General features: G+C 42.5%; 1 protein-coding gene across 2 annotated transcripts; it reads right to left on the minus strand.

The window, feature by feature from the left end:
• Window positions 1–449: 449 nt before the first annotated feature.
• MELTF (melanotransferrin) lies at window positions 450–19,702 on the minus strand. 2 transcript variants are annotated; one of them, XM_014256115.2, is made up of 15 exons: window positions 19,350–19,702; window positions 16,700–16,854; window positions 12,986–13,085; window positions 11,467–11,649; window positions 11,000–11,156; window positions 10,283–10,350; window positions 9,404–9,591; window positions 9,041–9,221; window positions 7,982–8,133; window positions 7,476–7,572; window positions 6,426–6,620; window positions 5,112–5,268; window positions 2,917–2,984; window positions 2,633–2,820; window positions 450–1,799 (listed from the first exon to the last, which is right to left on the minus strand). In XM_014256115.2, the coding sequence occupies exons 1-15, from the start codon at window positions 19,393–19,395 to the stop codon at window positions 1,521–1,523; spliced, it is 2,214 nt and encodes a 737-aa protein (XP_014111590.2). In that variant the 5' UTR covers window positions 19,396–19,702; the 3' UTR covers window positions 450–1,520. The 2 variants fall into 2 exon arrangements, with proteins under 2 accessions (XP_014111590.2, XP_087917345.1); XM_088061219.1 differs by lacking the exon at window positions 19,350–19,702 and having other exon boundaries at window positions 16,700–16,921.
• Window positions 19,703–20,922: the final 1,220 nt, after the last annotated feature.

Raw genomic sequence — 20,922 nt, forward strand, 5'->3', positions numbered from 1 at the left:
TGTCCTTCCTGAGGGGCCCAGAAATGGACACAGCACTCAAGGCGTGGCCTCACCAGTGCCAAGTGCAGGGGACAATCACTGCCCTGATCCTGCTGGCCACACTATTCCTGATACTGGCCAGACAGGCTGCTACTGGCCTTCCTGGCCACCTGGGTGCATGCCAGATCCTCTTCAGCTGCTGTTTCATAATTGACCAAAAGCACAAGGAGAAGAAACACAGGAGGGACCACAGCTGGGCACAGCTTGGCAGTAGTCAAGGGTTTGAGTGCTGGGCATGGCGTCACTGCTCCCTGCACAGCCACACTCACCCCACTGAGCACAGCCAGTGGGATCAGTCTGTGTCCTTCTCCAGCCCCAGTGACTGGCAGCAACAGAACAGTGGGCAGCAAAAGGGAAAAGCAAATAAATGTTCATGTCCCAGAAAAGCAGTAGTTTAGCTACCAGGCTGGTTACAGTGTAATTACTTCTCATGTTTATTTGCTATTTTCACTTATTTACATGATTACTATTTGGCTTTACCAGGTTTTTATTACACCAAATACCTGTTCATCCCAGGATCATGAGGTGGTCCCTACAGTCAAAAGGACAGTGCCTGCCAGCAGCACAGCAATATCTGTGGTTAGTGCAGCTACAGATAAAAATAAAACCTGAATGCTACAGCCAGTAGAAATGGCTATTCAGAAATAAGGACTTTGTTTCACCTACAGCAAATACAAGTTTCATGCACAAGGCACTCAGGATTGCCCCATGTAGAAGAAGGACAGTCATGACATTATTGATGAAGGCTGCATCAAACTGAAGATCACAGGACATCTCTGGCCAGCCATGAGAACACTGGGTGTGGAAAGTCATTAAGTGCAGTGGATGCTCACGTTTGGCTTTGTTCTTTTCTCAAAGGATAGTCCCCCTTCCAGTCTCTCTGGGCTTCTTTTTCAGCCTTTGGAAATTTCCCCTACTTTCTTCTGCTGGAAGATAGACGACTTTGTCCATGGCAGAAGCTGGACTGGTCACTGTTCACAGCCTGTCCATTCTCTGTGCACTTACCTCTGTGGCAGCAGAGCTCAGGAGAAACAGGGTAGGATGGGTAAAGCAGGGATGTGGAGTCTGAACATAAGCAGCCAGGAGGCCACTAGAGAACTTACTAGACAAGAGTTTTGATACTGCCTTTCAAGAAATTCTTCTACAGGTCAGAAACCCAGTATCCATCTAACAGTTCTTGGGAATCCTGGGTGGTTCAATATCAGCAACAATGGCAGAGATGCTCCAGTCTTAGACTGATCTTGTAAACCATGTTGATACTGTATTGCTGGTTTCTGCCCCAAATTCCACCCCATCCAGGGTGGAAGGGGCAGCTTCCAGCCCTACCCTACTCCCTGATGAGCATGTGTTGTTGGCACTTGCCCTGCAAAGAGGCAGGAAGAGGCATTCACATGGTAGCACAGCATGTTATCCAGACAGCAGCTTTTTTGAAGAGAAGGTGGCAGGGCAGAGGTGGCCTGGAAGTTCCTACTTGGACTGTGCTAGTCCAAGCCTTGTATCTGACATAAAACAAGCAGGGGAAGAACAGTAGCCATGAGTGAGTACTGTGTTATCTTTTTACCTGCCCCAGAGCACTGGGGTGTTTGCATCCCTTCAAGGGAGTCAATATATTCACTCCCCAGCCATTCTGTGTATGTTCTCCTCTCTTCTACTGGCACAATCTGAACAGCAGAATCCTTAAAAATCAAGTCTTTTCCCTGGAAAGTTGAAGAATCAAACATTTTGAATCCATTTCCATTGCTGCTATTTCCAAAGTAGACCTGAAAATAATGAAAAATTCTCAGCGTTTTGCAAAATGAAGCACCACGTTCCTGTCATACAACATGAAAGATGACAGGAACCATTTTGTAGATGAAAAATTCATACACAATTGCAGAATCTCTCGTATGTGTTTGATTTTAGACACTCCAGTAGATCAGATACAGAATTCTGCCACTGGCAATTACAAGAGCAGCATTTGTAATTCTGTGTTTTTAGTTACTATGCAGAAAAAGAGCTGTAGCTTTTAAAAAATTTTCCTGCCTCAATATTGTTATGCAATATAGGATTTGGCTGCCCAGGAGTTACAGACATGACTGAAGCCTAGCATGAAGATATTGCTTAGCCTTGATTTTGAACTAATTAACTTCAGGATGGAGAAGGAGGAACCTTGCTGTGGCAGCCAGGCACACTATGCCTGCATGGTTTACCATGTACATGGCTGCAGCATAAACAAATCCAGCAAAATTCTATTGCATTCCAAGGAAAATTCCAGAATGGAAAAGCGTTAGCATGTACTCTGTTTCTCGTACAACTCAAAGTAACACAGAAACGGGGGAAAGCCATGGGAAAACACCTTAGGCTCCAAGGAAATCACTGCTGCAACCAGTGGCTGGGCAAAAAGTTGAAATCCCTTGTGCACCAGGGTGGTTTTACTGGGTGAGTTACATGGGTTGTACTTTACCTTCTCTGTCACACTCCCAGCAGGGCTGTGCACTGTGCACATGCTGCCAGTGCCATGAGGCAGGATACGACAGCATGGTTCTGTTGTCTTTATTCTTGGACTGTGTAAAACTACATATAACTTCCCCAAAATTAAATGGATTATTAGTACCTGGGCTCTGTCCAGTAGTCCATACAGAGCAAAAACATTGACATCTGGGTGAACCATAACAGCCTGAGCTGGCACCTGAGCCAGGTGACAATTGGCAAACTGGGTGACTTCAGCACGGGCACCATTTGGACACAGTAACTGGAAATCACTGGACTTCAACTTTTGGGCCCAACTAGCAGTGTTTCTACCTGAAAAAAAAGAAACTGGTCATTGTCAAGCAATGAATGCTTTAGAACAAGAAAAAATAATTGAATTATGATAAAGAGACATGTAAAACTAAGTACCATCTGTGTTCTCAAACACTGTCGAGTGCTTCACAAAGGCCACATCCCCAGAATCCTCTACCAGGCACCTAAAGAAGTCAAAGATATAAGTGCTTTCAATTCAAAGTACCTTTATGTGAAACACATTTTTTTAATAAATCATAGGTTTAGAATGCAGTTTTTTTACAAGCATTCCTGCAAACAAATGTACTGGACTCAAAGTTAGTAAGAAAAACCAGAGAAATTTAGCATCTTGGATGGAAAGAAAAGGAACAAAATATAAAAAAAAATATTCTGAATTAAAATTTCAAAAGTAGACTAGAATAGAAAAATATTATTAAAGTCATGCGAAAAGCAACAAAAAAGACCAGTATTAGATGACTAAAGAAATAGAAGATCTATTATGTGATATTCAGTGCAGCATTTGCAGCCCTCTACATTGGAGATCTCTAGTTAATCTAATTGCAATTTCTAAGGGTATTGTTCCAGAAATAAGTCCAGTTTCTTCTAATTTTCTGAAGCAGAAATAGCCCAACATACCAAGGGACCCTAAAGCCACCTGCTCTCCTATGTAGCTTATTCTACAAGTGTTTTCAAGAAGCATTTCCTAAAACAAAATAATAAAACCAATGAAATAGATGGAAAGCTGTAACTGTGCCTAGATTATGCAGTACAAAATACAAGGGAAAGTTATTACTGGTAACAGTTACCAAAAATACATATATTCAATTGCACCTAGTTTAACAACAACAGTTCTAATCAAAGGTGATAAGTCATGATGTGGCTGATACTGTCACACAGAGAACAAGGACTCAGTGGGGCTCTTTAGTGCATTTTCCCATTAGAAAAAGCTTTCCTAATAGATTTTTCACTACTCTGTGCAGTTTAATTTGCCCCAGGCAATGGGATGTACACAAACTGAATGGCATCTCACACTTCTATCAAATTAGTCTGAAGTCAGCCAGTGTTGAAGAAATCTGGAAATCTGAATTTTAAGTCCATCTCAATCACGTTCTTTCAGAAGTGATCACCTAAGTGTCACAGATAGACCCACCTCTACCTTGTCGAAGACTGCAGTCCTCCATTTTTTCACCTAAATTCTACCCTTTTAAATACTTAAAACTTCTCACATTCACTCAATTAATTAAGCACCTTCTCTTTTTTTTTAAAAAAAAAGTGATCTCCACTTAAAGTTTGACTGTATGGGCACTATTATCAAATGCACAATTTTAGAATTATGAGCAAGGCTCATGCAGACTGCAACAGCAGTTGTTGCTCATTCATCTGGGGATTGGGAGCTGGCTCTGTTAATCCATGAAATACAGCAGAGGATCTGGAGTTTGGCTGCAAGGCATGTACCCAGCTGAGCAGCTGGACTCAACTAAATAGATTTGCAAAAAGTAGTTATCCAAACCTAACACTTCCTTATTTACCAGGCAGCTGCTGTTGAAGTCTCCTGCCCTGAAGGAAAAAGGCGGCTTTCTGCCAGCTGTTATGTGCACAATTACCTTCCAAGGTGAAGGTCAGGAAAAGGAAGTGCTCATTCCATATCTAAGAGTTTCACAGATTTTGGGTATGGCCTCATCTGTACATGTACACTGTTGCACAAAGTATTTGTTCCATTTTATATTATTTTCCCTGCTCTATTTTTAACATACTTTGTTTTGAAGAGGATTTGGTAATTAAATATTGGCCATAGCTATTTGTGCTGTACAGAAATTGACCTTCAGCTACAGCCAGCAATGAATCAGAGTCATGAAGACACACTCCAGGCTCTCTGTCACAAGCCTGTCACTCTCTGCAGGGACTTAAAGCAACCAGATCTCAGCTACTGGGTGCCTGCTTCCCTGCTGGAGCTCCCTGTGGATGACCTGCCCATCCAGAGTGGCAGACTCCCTGTCCCACTAGATTAAAGCAAGACTGGAGGCCAACAACAATCTGTTTGGTCCTCACAAGGTGGGTGCTCTGTGCACATAGGGGCTGGGCTGTTGGCCACCAGGCTGTCTGCAGGAAAGCTGGCAAAGGCTGTGATGTCAGCCAGAGTAATGCCTTATGCCATACCTGCACTGGTGAGGACATCTGGGGACACACTTCCCACCTCATTTATGGCACCTGCTGCAGCAACAATAACCTGTCTGCTGACTGGGAGGGAAACCAGGTGCTCCTTGCATTTTGGCAGGCTGACACAGTAAATCACAACCGTAGGTATCAGTTACCTGAAGGCTCCGCTGTAGCTGTAATAACGTTCTTGGCTGCTTGCACTGCATTTGTTGTTTCCACTCTCATCTCCAATACAGAGCTGACAGAGCTTTGCTGGGTAATTGTCCTGCTCAGCTGAGGGCACACAGCTGGCAGAGAAAAACTCACTCACAGCTGAGGAAAAGACATAACCAATATAAGGAGTGAAAAGTGTGGGCTCTTCACAAAAAAAAGGCAAATACAACATCATGAAGTTATAACAGATGCATGTTTCAGCAGAACACTAGAAACCCGAGTTACAGCTGCCTTAGTGGAATTCACAAACTAGAACTTCTGAAATATTTTTCAGAGCACTATTTAGCTGACTATGTAATGAAACCAAAGAGCTTTCTGGGAGATAGATAAGAAGTAGACAAGCAAAATTAGAATCTAGAGTTCCATGTTCATAAATCCTTTTCATATTGTGCTACACTGTTTCATTATCTAATGCAGTTTGAAAGTAAATGCAATAAAATCCTGGACAGGGGCATAGGCATGAATCATCAGTGCTTAGGATAATGGGGTGTGCTGGGGGAGCAGTCAGGGAAGTGAAAGTTCTCTGACAGCTGTGGCAAGCTCTGAGCTCCCAGTTTTAAAAGGACATAGACAGTCTAGAGGAAATACAGTGGAAGGACAGTAGGATGCTCAGAGGGCTGAAGCACAGCTTGCACTTACCAGACTGAGAGCTGGACTTGGTTAGCCTGGAGATAAGACAATTAACAGTGTACTGCTATCTTAATCTACCTAGAGGGTTTTTCAGGAACACCAAACCAGATCTGACAGAGCCGGACAGTGGGGTGCAGAGTGAAAGGATGAGAAGCAACAGACCAAAGTTATGAGAAGGAAAATTCTGATTAGATATGAGAAAAGAGATCCTTTGTACCCAGGATGGTCAAGTAGTTGGACAGGGTCCAGAGAAGTTGTGTGTAATGTCTGTCCTAGGATTTACCCAAAATCTGCCTGGACACAGCCCTGAGCAATGTGAACTACTAGACCTTTAAGCAGTCAGTTGGACTAGACAGCCTCAAACTGTCCCTTCCAAACTAAATGAGCCAATTATTTTGTGACAAAGGAAAGGAATACTTTCATGTTAGATGTAACATTCTCAGACCCCTCCACTAGTCCACACTGGTGGCAAAGTTAAAATTTAAAATCATTGTATTAAAAACACAATACCCCTTCACAAACAGATATGATTAATATAGAGCTATGAAATACCAAAATCACTTCCCTAATTAAAGTTTATCATTAGACTACTACTATATTTTTGATATGTAATACTTTTGTCTTACCTTGAGGAATATTACAGTCTCTGTTCTTAATAATTCCCCTCTTAATAAGTATACCAATGGGAATATTCCATCCAGCATTTCTCCCCAATCCTGTGTGGCAGGACTTCTTCCCTCTCAGGTCACTGATGGTGAACGCATTGGACGGATTTCGTTTCACTAACACCACAGCATAGTATGCATTGCTGCTGTCATTAGCTTGTGAAATAAAAAAACACAACACATTACAGCTTCCTTTATGCATTCCCACATCTTAGTGATCATCTCTGCATCCATTACACTTGTATGGTGGCAACTTCAATTGCACCAACAACCTGCCAGTCAGGCAACATGGATGTACATGGAATTACTCCTCTACTGCCTCACACTGCTGCATTCACCTCTGGTCTGTAAGCTGGTACTGCTACGCACCTGAGCTGAATAATCTACAGACAAGATGATGAAAGTGTTCTTTTTCCCACCAGCTCTTATAAATACATCCCTCTGAAATACAATGTTTGAGGCATAAGTAACTCAGCAAATCTGCTTCAAAAGGTTATTTTTATGTGAAAACTTCTAACCTGCATTAAAACTTCTATGAGTTTTTCAGCAATTTAAACTCTGCCTTAGTGACATTGTAGACACAAGCCCTCTTTTAATCAGTGACTCTGAAGCAGCCACATTGACAGAAATAATTTGATTCTAACTAGAATCTACTATGCAATTTCTGTATTTTTGCTTCTCTTAAAAAACATTTTGACTTTGTGAATACTAATTTTTTCCACTGATTTTTTTTTTTTTTCAGAATTCAAGAAACAAATGAAGAGGTACAGGACTCAAAATTGCCGAAGTCTCAGCCTGGTCCTGCAGCAGGACAGATGAAAGTAGCCTCACTGTAGAAGCTCATCTCATGTCCTCCTCTATCCATGAAGGTAATAATTCTTATTAATAATTCTTATTTCCTTTGAAAACAGCTTTCCCAGCTGGGCTGGGGACAAAGGACTGTGCTTTTAGTGCTGTTTTCAAACAACCTGGAAAAATTAAGTAAATATTTATGTTTCTGTATCTTCTTACCAGAGTAACTTTCTCCAGCAGCTGGTACAAGGCCGTATGTCTTCCCAGCTGTGTAAATATCAGCTCCACCTAGAACAACAGCATCACTTTCCTTTTTCTGAAAAATAAAATATAGGATTTCTGTGAAAAATCCCAGCACATACTTTCCCTGCTACAATGATGACACCTTTATGGTCATACCTGTGGCACCTTGAAGGGCAAGGCTTACAGCAAAAGAGCATCACACTGCTAAAGAAAACCTCTCAAAAGTGCATAAAGCATCATCAGTGAAACAGGGACAGGAGATTGCATACACAGGTTTGAGTTAGATGGGAAATAGTGCCCTCATCACAGCCAAAGATGAGCAGAGTTCAGACTCATCCAGACTATCTGAGCTACAGTCCATCTCCTTGAAATCCAGTGTTCCTACTTGTCACCAAAGTGAGTGCATATATCTAACGCCACCTACCCAGCAGAGAGCAGCTTCTCTTCATTTGGTTTATGGCACAAGGATTGTAGCAACCTACCTGGATCAGCTCCATGCACTCTTCCTTTGTCTTGGCTGAAATACACTGAATTGCTGGTTTCAAATTCTTTTTTCTAAAGGCAACAGCCATTTCACCACATTTCCAAATCTCCTCAGTGGATACAACACACCAGTTCAGGCTTTCTGGCATTGCTGCACAAAATTGAAAAGCAAATGCTACATTCACTTTCTTTGCAATAAACAACGAAAATTCACACTGCCCACTGTCACATGTGGCCCATTTATTACATTTATTGAAAATTTTTTCTTTCTGTGTTGCTCCCCATCCTTCCAGCTCAGATTCACACCTGACCAGGAACCAGGGCACTCCCTGATGAGCAATTATGTGCACACTGCAAAACTCTCCACAGCAAAGGAACAACAATTCCTACAATTACTGACTATTAAGCCCAGCTATAATATGTTAGTTGAATGCAGCAAAAAACCACCCTGAAGACAAGCTTCCTCACATCCGGCAGTCACAGAACAATGCCCAGAAGAGACAAATCAGGAAGGTGAGGGGCTTTGCCACAGTACAGATCAAATCTGGGAGGCCCAGCTGCCAGGATTTTGAAGCTTCTTAAGGCAGATTCTTGCAACATGTGTTTCTGACTTTCCCATAATGTGCATCAAGTAATTTCTACTTTATTCTGATAGCAGGAAAGATCACAATGCTTCAATAAAAAGCAACTGAGGGTTTCCTACAGCTTATGGAGGAAGTCCTTTGCTAGGAATCCATTCATCCAATTTTATAGACTACCTGGGGATTTGTGCAGCAACATACTATTATTTCCCCTTGTCAGCAGGCAAGAAATGAAGTACCTGGTAGCAGATTAATGACTCTTATACACCAAGAAAGGGTAAAAAGTGCCTGCATCTTTTAACAAAGTTGGCCAATTTGCACAGGAAAATGTTTTGCAATACAGTATTGTTTCCAGGTCAAAAAGTGACCTCTGCCCATGCTCAAAGATCAGACTGATATTTTGCCATAACACTCCAAGAGCGAGAAGAAAATAAAGCAGAATCAAGATGATCTGTGTTATCAGCTATCTTTACTTACTGTTGGGGTTGCAGCTCAGAGCTTGCATGGCACGAAGATACTCATCACCGAGCCATGCCTGGTAATTCTGAGCTGTGATTGCAACAAGCTCTGTGGTGGCATCTCGGAACAGAAGATTTTGGGCACCATAGACTGCAGAGTCAAACATCTGAAACTTGGCTCCCACCCCATTAAATCTTTGCTGTAATGTTAAAGAAGAAAGAAGCACCTGTCACACATTGCTCTATCTGGGATGTGTGACATCCCATACCCCTTCAAACCCCACAGAGCCGAAGGTGCTCGGATATCCCGTTTTCAGTTTGACTAGACAGCTGGGAGAACCTTTCTAAAACATAAAGGAGCAATGAAGAAATGGCCTCCTACTTGTCCCTGGTTTAGGAGCTGGAAGAGAACTGTCCCGTCTGTGTCAGGCCGCACAACCACGGCCTGAGCGGGGACTCGGGCCAGGTGGCAGCTTCTCCACTCTGTCACATCGGCTCTTCTGCCATCGCGGCACAGCAGCTGGAAGTCCTGGGAGCGGAGCCGCCGGGCCCAGGAAGAAAGGCTTCTCCCTGCAATCAGACAGGACGTGCTTAAGGAACAGACATCAGGTGGGGCTGATGCTTCTGGCTCCAAGCCTGCTCTATGCCTCACTTGCACATGGGGAGCAGAACACACATCTCCTGAGCATCTCTATTTCTGACAGCACGGCATATCCTGTGCATCTTTGTGGTCCTTCAGTCCCGTAACATCTGTGAGACTGCACTGTGCTGTACTGGGGTCTGCAGCAGTATCAAGAGCATCCCTAGTATAGGATCACATACAGCATTCTTTGTTATTTTTTTTTTCCCCTGGGTCAGACAGGTCCATTATATTAAAGCAATGTTATGCTCAAGATAGTTTTCACATAGTGCCAGATAGGGCAGGTTAACTCTCTCCTAGTCTCCACTGAATTCCTTGGCAGACTGGAGCAATGTAACAGCCCAGGTCTATATAAAAAGAATTTTCTGCTGTTGAAGGTATCCTCTTTCCAGGAGTAGTTTAAGATTACATCTTTCACCTTATGCAGAGACTGTCAAGCATTTTAAAAAATCTGTATCTCCTGGCACACACCTCAGAGGGTACATATGTTTTCACTATTACAGCATTTTTTTGGTGATTCCTCAATTCAAAATACATCAAAGATTTGATATTATACTGTCATTACAAATACCGTATTTCAGACCTTGTAGCCCTTATTCAACAAGCTTCAGAATTACTCACCATCTGTATATTCAGACACTGTGCTGTGCTTCACAAAAGCGACCTCTCCAGCATTTTCAGCCAAACACCTAATAAACATAAATCCAACCACAAAGATGCGTTATAAAACCTCTGTGCTCTGGCCACTGCCGGCTGACAGCCCGAGGGCTCTGTGCTCCGTTCCATCAGCCACAGACACTGACCTATTTCCTTGTGCTGAGAGTTTTGCTCAAGGCAGAGACTAGCGGCTGTTAGAGCATGAAGTAAACTGTCATTGTCATTTGGTGAGTATGAACAACATGTTCAGTGCTGCCTGGGACAAACACCGTGACCTTCTTTGTCCAGCACAGCTCTGTGTCTAAGACAGTCACACAATCCTTTGGGGAATACGCAGGGAGAAGCAAGTGTTTCTCATAAGCAAAGTCCACCCTTGTTAATGCCATGACTTGGGGACTGGGAGCTGCAACACAGCACACAGATGGGAAGGAGGAAAATATATGTACTAAATATCCATTTGGTTTTAATATTTAGGTATTAATACCTGAAATAATGGGTTAAGAATTACTTTTGATCAGTCAGGTTAAAAGCATGGCTATCCTAACAAAACTATAAATTTTCTAACAAGATCAACTGGAAGCTCTGTAGCTTCAGTTTCCTGTAAGTGAGGTCAGTGAGGCCTGAACGTGATGACTATGAAGAGGGTACAGAAGTAGAAAAATTGACAGACATTATTTTTACCTGAAAGCCCCACTGTAGTCATAGTATTGCTCTTGGGAATTTCGTTCACATTTGTTCTGTCCTTCTGAGTCCCCTTTGCAGAGCTGACAGAGGGATTTGGGATAGTTCACACCATTTGCTCCAGGAATACAACTTGCATTGAAATACTCACTTACAGCTAAATGCAAAATTAGAATGAGGCATTTTTAGCAATGAATAAACAAGATCAATTTCATTTTAACACATCCACACAGTACATCTCTAAAAAGACCCAGAAGGCACAAGCTATTTTCTTCTTAAAAGACAGTTTCCAAGTTTAAAAAAATCACATCCCTGCATCTTCATCAGACCCACATTATGATCATACAAGGAGCATCAAAGTCAAAGAACAAAACAGCAGCTGAGTCACACATTTCTATGCACACACAGAGGGTCCCAAGAGCATTGGGAGAGCATTGCAGAAGAGATTTTTGCCCTGTAACTCTTGCCTTTTGGAAGGTCACATCCCATTGCTGCCAGGTGCCCAATGTCAGTGAGGTAGCCCACTGGCACGTCCCAGCCCGCAGTCCTGTTGATGCCGGTGTGACAGGAGCGCACACCCTTCAGGCTGTTGATGGTGATGTTGGAGCTCTTCTTTACCACAGCCACAGCATAATAAGCAGTTCCAATCTCTGCAGCACAGGAAGAAAGAGGAGCAACCTAAGTAGCCCCACAGCAGCACTACAGTGACATACACTGAATTTTGGACTCTTGTGCCTGCCCTACCCACAAGGGAGTCACTGTGTTCACATCCTCGCTGACTGTGAATCAGTGTATCCCGTAATTCTTGCAATGTAAATTGTCTTAGTCCACTGGCAATCTGCTCTAACTTTGGAGGTCACTCTCTTTGAAAGTGAGGTTCCTTTCAGGGAGAAGTTTTCTATGACTCTAAATATATTTGGATAGAATTGAAACCAATATAATTTACTCCCCAATTGATCTTAATTTTCAGAGCCAACTGATGTCTCTGGAGTATCACAGCTGATTTCGTTCTCTTTGTTATACAGTTTAATATAACTCAGTGTCAAGAGCTGAGGGTTTAAAGTGATCATAAGGTCATTCAATCTGACTTTATTTAGATCAGAAATCATTAAATTTCTTCCACTTTTCTCTGATTTAAGCTCATAACCTGACTAATGGAGGTAGTCAGCCTCTGGATCCTGAGGCCCATTTGGTTTTGAGAAGCCAAAATACAGCTCCCTCCCCAGAGTCATGATGTGTTTAATGGGCTGGGGGGCTGCTGCAGATGATCCAAGATCCCATGGACTGACCCCAACAGCCACTTCTGAGGATCCCTTTGGCCAGGTAACACTGAGACCCAGCTACAAAACAAATTCAGCTCCATCTCACGAGAGAGTGATGGGACATCACTGCCAGCAAACTGCTTCCAGAGCTCTCCCTTCCCTTGCATCTTAGGGAGGGCATCATCCAGCTCTGAACTACACAAACATGTTGATACTGAGCTCTTAGTCAGGGTCACAAGTCACCACTGAATTATTGTCTCTGCCTTGAAAGGAGCTCAAAGCTTAAGGTCACCCAGACAAGAAGCAGAATCTAGTACTTCCTTTCTTCCAGCAGGTAAATCATTAGTAAAAACAAAATCTAATTATTCTAACGTATAGGACTGAGAGACAAACCTAGTGATTTATGCGTAGCAATTCAATAATCTGAAAAATATGGAATAGGGAACACAGAAAGCAGACAGGCAGTAAAAGAACAAATAAAAATAACCCAAAAAATGTATTACAGGAACAGCTGCTCTGACCCAAATGCTTCAGGACAGACTCAGCCATAGCTCTGTGTCTCCTGTTTCTCCAAAGAATCTGTTACAGGCAGGAGAAACCAAGAGGGAACCTGACCACTACCCACTAGAGTCTTCAAGAAGACTCCAAATAAAATGCAAACAGTAAATATAAGCTTTTTCTTATGCATTTTAAGTAATATAAAAGGTATTTAGTCGGAATATACCTTGATCATATACTTCCCCAACCACAGGTTTCAGACCATGCTCCCTTCCAGCCTGGAAAATCAAACGGCCATCCAGGGTCACTGCATCTGCCAAGTCATCCTGTGCAGACACAAGGGCAGAATACAGGTTAAAGCTTTAATTACCAGTAGTTATCAACAACCTGAGTACCCATGCATTTAGAAGAGGCCCTTAGTTAATATGCATTTGTGTTTTCTATTTTCCAGTTATTTTAAGGGCACACAAATTTCTGAACAACTCTTACCAAGAGAGATTTTAGACCTTCAAAACTGCCTTCCTTGCAAAAGCAATGTGGAAACCAGCCCTGCACAATGACAGCTTCACTAGTATTAATAGTTCAAAGGAACCTTAGAAATTGATGCTGCAGCTCTCTGCAGGATCTTAAAGCCCAGCAATCTGAAGTTTCACTCACGTCTGTAGCTAGTGCCCCAAAGCTTGAAGATTTAAATGAAGTAGATACATTTTTAAATGATACACAGACAGTTCAAAATAATATTGTTTGGGGCTACAAAATCTGAATGCCAAAATGCACTCCAAAGCACACTGAAAACCTGCTGCCTTATAGCTCAGCACAATCCAGACATGCATTTTGTGAGCGGGGGAGCAGGTGGCAGTGGGTTCCTGAGAAGGAGGAAGGTATCTAAAAAGACTGTTCAAACTGTGAGAATACAAATCTGAGGTATCCACTTTGTGGAAGGTGTCCAACACCACCACATATTTTCTGGTGACTGTAACACCAAGCTTGCTGGGATCCTGCTACAGCAGCAGGATTGCTCTGGATAGCACAGGAGGGGGTTCCCCCAGCAGCAAGGCCAGGAGAACTGCTGTACACACCCCTGGCAGCAGAATCAGCTCCCACTGTGTACCGAACCTATGGGAGCCAGGAGAGGGCTTTTCATACAGAGATACTGCCAAGAAAAAAATCAGCAGTGTGACATTTTGCATTTCTAAGCTGATTCCAATTTCTTATCAGTTTGCTTAACCTCTGGTTTGGCCCTGGAGGGGGTCATTTAGTTTCTTCATCCCTTGGGAGCTTGCAAAGCACTGGTCAGGGCAGGGCTGGGACTGCCTAGCACACCACAACAACTTCCCACAGGCTGAACAACGTAAAAGAGCTTGAAGGTTTTTTAAGGGATCATGTGAGAGCGCAGCTAATATGTCAATGTTGACATCTAAACCAGATTTGAAGCTGCCATGTAATTTGAAATATTTCACTTGTTTGGCTTGAAGGAGAAAAAAGATGGTTTTCATTAATTAGCTGAAACAACAGATGTCCTGAGAATTGCTTCTTATGAATGAGCTGAACAAATCCAAGGGAATCTGAAGTGGACTTGGGGCTGGGAGATATTTGCATCTTAAAGAACAGACACAATCTTTCTGCATAACTAGATGTGATATTCCACTGGTGAGGGCCAGAGCACAGGACAGTGTAGGAATCAAATACAACCTGTGGTTTAAGAGGAGAGAGGGAGAGGAGAGGAGAGGAGGTGGGAGTTAGAAGGCTCTTACCCTCAGAGAGAATAAAGTGGGCTTCTAGAATTGGTGAACAGAAAGTAGAGCAGATAAAATGGAAAGGGGTGGCCACAGAAACCATGAGGTACATTACATGGCCAGACTTTCATAGAAAATAGCACTTTTCTGACTGAAAAGCTGAACCTTTGAACTCTGTTCAGACTCAGAGCCTCTGATAAATAGCTGTTGTAAAAATAGCACAAGACAAAAAAGGTCTATTGAATTAGTTTTCAGGCTACAGATCTCTCCTTTAAATAACACACAGTTGTTGCTGAGGTGACATATCAACAGTAGTGTGGGCATTTTTTTTTTTTCCCAGCAAGCATTTGCCAATAAATTTAGCAAAAGCATGGGACTTACCCACAATTTTTTGATAAGTATACATGTGATGGTAATACTCTCTTCATAATTTTCAGAGGAAGTTTATTTCTGTGTGGCACAACATTTGAGAATTTCCTACATAAGCATTTTAAAGGCCTGCTGAAAATCAGCTCTGGTCACATTAAATATTGTCATGTTCCCTAGTTAAATATTTAGGTATTTCTTAATTTTTACACACCTTCAATCAAAAAGGTTTTTCCTTTATCCATGTGCTAACACATTCACAGGTCTAAGTCCAGGTTATGCAGTGTTACAAAACAGCATCTGCCTCTTCAGCCACTATGTCTTGCTTCCCTTCTTGGCCTCAGAGATCAGAGTTCAGTGCAGATGCCAACTCAGAGGTTCTACACAGTCCTACACAGAGTAAGCCAGCTTGAATATTTAGTAGATTATTAGCACAAGGGGGAAAAAAACAAAGGAGATCTAAAGGTCAAAGTCTTGTCTGAAGTCTCACAGTGAAAATTCATTTGATCAGAAAGCAACTTATTCATGCTGTCTGCCTGCCTGCTATTTCCAATGGCTTGCAAATGCAATTCTGTGAGCTCTGTATTTCAGAAGCACACATTCATCAGCCCTTTATATAATCTGCATTGCAGAGTCTAACAGGTCCCTCTGTGCAATGCAGCAATCAGCCAAGTGGTTTGGGGAAGATCTGACATCAGAATGTCCTGTCTAACCCCAAGGTAAGATCCACATCTGTATTGGTATCTGCTCTCAGCATTCTTCAATAGAGTCTTGACACCCTTGCTCAAGAACAGTATTTATCAAAAGGCAATGAGGTAGTCTTAGGAGTCAGACAACCATTCTGCTTCATTGACAAAAATTACAAGATATCAGTTCTTGAAATCTGTTTCTTTTTTCTAGCCACACAATCATCTGCCTCATCTCCCTTCAAGCTATTCTTTCAGATCCCCTTTTCTTGCTCTGAATGTCTTGTCCTTGACAGGCTGCATCTCCACAAAAACCTGGTTCTTGGGCAGATCTACAAAGAACATTATTTATTAACACAGCCAGCCCGTCTTCCCTTGCCCCACGTTCTGCCAGTGATGACAACCATGATTACCTGCCTCCACACTTCTTCCAACATCCACTTTTTAGCTCCTACCTCCTCCAAAAGAGGTAATTATTTTGCATACATCATTTTGTAAATTCCCATGTTCACAGTCTTTAAAACCTTCCCCAGAGGCACGCTCTTTTTGGAAGCTGAGCACACTCTGGGCAGCTGAATTAATACAGAGCTTAATACAGAGGTTTGCCCTTTTCTCTCCCCACTTGCTGCTTTGCCTCTCTTGTACCCAGTACTGGGAGATTTGATTTGATTACAGTCAGCTCATCTGTTTATACAGCAATTTCCATAACAGGACCCTGAAATGGAAGTTTGATCCAGAGTTTATTGAAATACTACTTAGAGACTAAGCAGCACAGCTTTAACTACTGTCTGCATCTTGTAGCTCCATCCCTTCTTAAATATCTGCTAAATAAATCTGACACAATTCCCAAATCAAAGATTACTATTTGGGTGGAAATGTTTAAGACCCTAGCTGTGTTCCTAATGACTGGCCATATGTGAGCAGCCAAACAGATGACATGGGGCCATTCTGCCGTTCAAGTTCATATGTATACTTCTGGGCCTTTTTTAAAAAAGATATGCCTTGATTTGTCAGAGCCACGAATGCCAGGAATCAGAGGGTCAGCTGCCTGGATGGCCACACACTCACCGCAGAACTGTGCACCTTGCCGGGGGTTACTATTAGGCACATGGAGAAATTAAACTAATGACACTGGTGTGACTCACAGCTCACCTTGATCATCTGGGTACAGTTAGCAGCTGATCCCCCTGCTGTACACTCCAGAGGGGGAAGGATGCCAACCTCACTAAAGGCCTTGCTCATGCCATTACACTTGGAAAGTTCTTGCTCAGACACCGTGCACCACCGGATACGCTCCAGGGCGAGAGCTGCAAACACAATACCAAGAGAAAATATTACAAAACACATCAGAGCCTTTGTAACAGAACTTACCATTTAGAGAAAACTTTCATTCTGCTTCTCCCCCCAAACAGAAAAAAATCAGGGCTCACTTCACTGTGAGTCCTTAGAAAGGATGCCCACTTTCATTCCAATTCACATGAATACTGAAGTTTTTTTGGACTGACCACAAGATCAGACTCAGATACTGAAATCCGATGGCATTTGTTTCTGACATAAATACAGCTACCGTGGAATATGTCAGGGAATCCAGACTCTTCTAAACACCTTGCAGAATACACCATCTTAATCAAATTAAAAGCATGCAAAATTATTATTTAAATTATATGCTACAAAACCAAAGAGACTGTCCAAAGACAAATCTTGTCTTGAGTATTGCTGGTTAGTATCTGGAGTCCTGAACCAGCCCTTATTGGTCTGAATTAAAAAAGCAACCTTAGGTGCTCAAAAGCCTTGCCACTAGGCTTATTATGAAAACTAGAAAAGTAAACTTGGCTCTTAAAAACAGTCTTTCATAAGAGATCATAACCACAGTCAGGAAAAGGGGAGGGCAGAGCCATGAATGAAAAGACTCAAGTTGAGTAGTGGAGATTTCCATCAATTAGCAAAGAAAGGTGCCTTTCAGTGGCCCCAAACGTCACTCTCCTAAGTGCCAAAGCTGCAAACACTTGGTTGTTTTGTAGGGAGATGTCATCGTGCGCAGACAGTGCGGTGAAATGGAAACGCAAGCGTGGGTTATACTGACAAACAGTCACGGTCATCTTCCTAAGCAGGGACACAACATTCCACTGCTTGTCTACAATTTCCATTTTTAAGCTGGAGTGTGCTGTAAACCATTTATCATGTGGTTTTCTAAGACCTCTAACTGGCCCTCTACTTCCCTCCCAGTGCCACACAGCTGAGATGCCGCATGTTACTGTGCAAGTTAAAAATGACTCTGCTGGTGCCCGATAGTGCTCCGTGCACATCTTCTGACTTAGTGGCTGCAGACTAAACAAGCCTGTTGATGCCAAAAGATCCAATATTGAAACAGCGGGTTTGGCCTGCTGCTCCTCTGCGACACAGAGCCAACTCTAGTGCTGTCAACAAATATTAAGTCAGACTTGGAAAGCATACAGGAAGCTTTCATGGCAGCATATGCCAGTAGAGGGAGAAACAACTGCCCACCTCTGAGTTGCAGGAATTCTGAGAACCATGAGGGTTGGGAGAAAGGCACAACAGGTGACGGCAAAAATGCACCTCACAGAAACTTAATGTTTGTACTACTGCATCTGTCAGGCTGAAATTTTCGCCATTAATTCCTTAGGACTGGAAGAAAAATCTCGTTTTTCGTTTTAGGGTTTACCTTTTATAAACATAAGCAAGTAGAAATTAAACTTGGGAGTCAGCATCTCAGTGTGTATGTATGGCAAGTACCATTTTTCAGCTTCAGCATTCTGATTTTAGATATAGACATACAGGGGGTAAAGCATGAACTGCACGAAAAAATCATTAGCTGTACATCTGAAATATAAAGTTCATTTAGCTCTGTATTTCAGCCAAAATAGTGAAACAGCATGAATCTGTTGGATTTTTCCTCACTCATCAAAACCAAGTCTTTATTGGTCCCTTTCCAAATTGCTGAATTTTGTTGTTAGAGGAAAGTTAGATCTGGGCAATATCCTGGCTCCTAACTTACAAGTTAGCCCATCTGAAATGGGCCTGAGCACAGGCAAGGACTGCAGTTAGCTTCTCTCCCTACTGCCAGGGAAAAACAGCTTAAAACATCAGGTTAGCGTCTGAACCCAAGGTTACTCTCAATTTTGGCCCTTCTTTATATCAGTAGATATATATATAAAGCTTGAAATGGCAGAAGCTGGCAACTTCCATTTGAAATATGCTCAGAGTCCTAACACCCTAAACTATCACTAACATCCCAATAACTCCTTAAAGTAATGGTACCACATTGTGTAACATTAAATGGCTATTTATACAGTTACTACTATAGTATCAAGGACTTTCATCAGAAAAAAATAGGGGAAAAAAATAATTAACTAGGACCATTTATTTTCTGAAGAACTGAAGAGTGCTTCAGAAACAGCACCTACACCTCTGGTGAAATTAAAAGCACTCACCAGTACAATTTGGGAGTGACAGGAGAAAGCCAACATGTTGCATAGAGTATGAGAAATGAAATAAAGCAATTATTTCTATTTTTACAAATTAAGTTATATAACTTCATTGTTGTGAAAAACAGACACAACTGAACCTGAAATTGATTCAGTACTGAGGAAATACAACATTTGACACCAATGAGTTAAGATACGTACATGGTGTTCAAAACAGCCTTTTCTACTGCTTTTCTATTACTTCCTTCTGTTTATTTTCCTGCAATATGAGCTCTGAAGCAGCTCTCGTTTCCTTCTGCTCTCTCACATTACACAGAGTTCCCATGCCACAGCAAAAGTTTTTGGAGGACACTTACCAGCATGAAAGAAGAGAAGGCAGAAAACATTTCTGGAGCTCTTCATGGTGAAAATGTTGGAATCTGTGATTTTTTTCAGCCTTCAAAACTCCCAGAGATCAAGGCCCCTGCAAGAGTGCTCTCTCCAGCCTGGTCTTAGGTGAAAATCAGTTGCATTCAATTGCCGAGGAGCTTTTTTCAACAATCTACCCTGCTTACCTCGGCACACACCACCTCATAATGACTACTGCAAAAGAAAGTGTGTCTCTCTTCACTCTGCCTCTACACTTGGAAAAAAACATCAGACCTGGAAATTGCAAAATATCTGAGGCACCAATGAAGTCGCTACTGCCTTGGCACCACCCACAGACTCATTCAATAAACTGCTACACACGGGCACACAGGGGTGGGGCAGGGCTGTGGAACCACATCCTCACTCTCAGATCTATGTATTCCCCATATGGGGCTCAGGAAGCAGAAGGAGATTCAAGGTAAGCAGTTTATCTGGCAGAGTAGACAGTCACTTGATGCCACATTCTCAGCATTGTCACAAATTGCATAAAGCCATCATCAGAAGCCCAGGCTCTTCCAACAGTAAAGTCTGTACACTCTACAGGTGGTACAGCACATGCTAAGTGCATGTTTCCTGAAATTTAATAGCAATTGCTATAAAAGAGCTATATCATTCTGACTTATTTTAAGGTTTAAAAGAAGGCCCAGGAAGGATTCTCTCCCAGAAAGAATCAAAACTGCTGACAGGAGCTCTGTTAAAAGCTGCTGTGAATTTTAGTGTAACTTTCACAGAGCAACCCTCATTTGTGCTGGACTTTTATTCATTTCTTATTAGTCAATGAACTGCAGCTGCCTGTAACACTTAGTTTAGATAAAAGCCATTGAGTCCTGCTCAGAAACAGAAGGGCTGTGTTGTGTGAGTCCTCACACCCAGAGAGCATGAGCCACACAGCACTGTGCATCCCCCAAGAGCCTGTAGGGCCGGGAGTGCGGCAGGATGCCTCCAGCACTCATCAGCTGCCTGACTGCCATTTGGCAGGATGCTAGCTCTAACCCTGACCAGCACCTGTAAGACAACAGCTGAGTCAATTAATTGCTATTTCAGGTTTAGAATTACAGAAAATAGGGAATGATCCCTCCAGATCTTCTTCCCAAACAAAACCTTATGGCTGAACTCTGATTCTTGGCTCCCTAAACCATTGGAATTAATTGCCCCTTTGTTGTCTTAAGTGTTAAAGAATAACCTGGCATCACTGGAGTATTTCCAAGTGTTTTCAAGGACCCACTGCTAAGATCCTTCCTGTGCCCCTCCTACTGGCTAGATTAGAATCTGAAGCCCTCTCTCCCTCATGTTTGCAGAAGGGCTTACATTCATACACAGATGACAAGACTGACAGTCCTAGCACCAGTTGCTTCAGACTGATAGTAAGACACAAATCTGGTGCCAGGGCTCTCCTGTGGTTCTTCTGATCCTCAGTGGGAATGGTTCAGAAGGCAGAGGAGCAGCCTTTTGGTACAGGAGGTCTATTCCAAACACAACACCCTCTAAACAATCACACAACACACAAGCAGAGTTTGTGAG

Source organism: Pseudopodoces humilis, chromosome 11 (genome assembly GCF_049639895.1).
Source record: "Pseudopodoces humilis isolate 2021_Gansu_Grassland_sample_001 chromosome 11, ASM4963989v1, whole genome shotgun sequence".
NCBI classification, from domain to species: Eukaryota; Metazoa; Chordata; class Aves; order Passeriformes; family Paridae; genus Pseudopodoces; species Pseudopodoces humilis.

What these genes read in the sequence shown, in the direction of transcription:
- MELTF (XM_088061219.1), bottom strand. Translation starts at nt 16,921, where the DNA reads ATGGTAAGTTCTGTTACAAAGGCTCTGATGTGTTTTGTAATATTTTCT. An exon ending in ACTGTACCCAGATGATCAAG is followed by an intron (nt 13,086 to 16,699) that starts GTGAGCTGTGAG and finishes GTGTCTGCACAG; the next exon opens with GATGACTTGGCAGATGCAGT. An exon ending in GGGATGTGACCTTCCAAAAG is followed by an intron (nt 11,157 to 11,466) that starts GCAAGAGTTACA and finishes TTTTGCATTTAG; the next exon opens with CTGTAAGTGAGTATTTCAAT.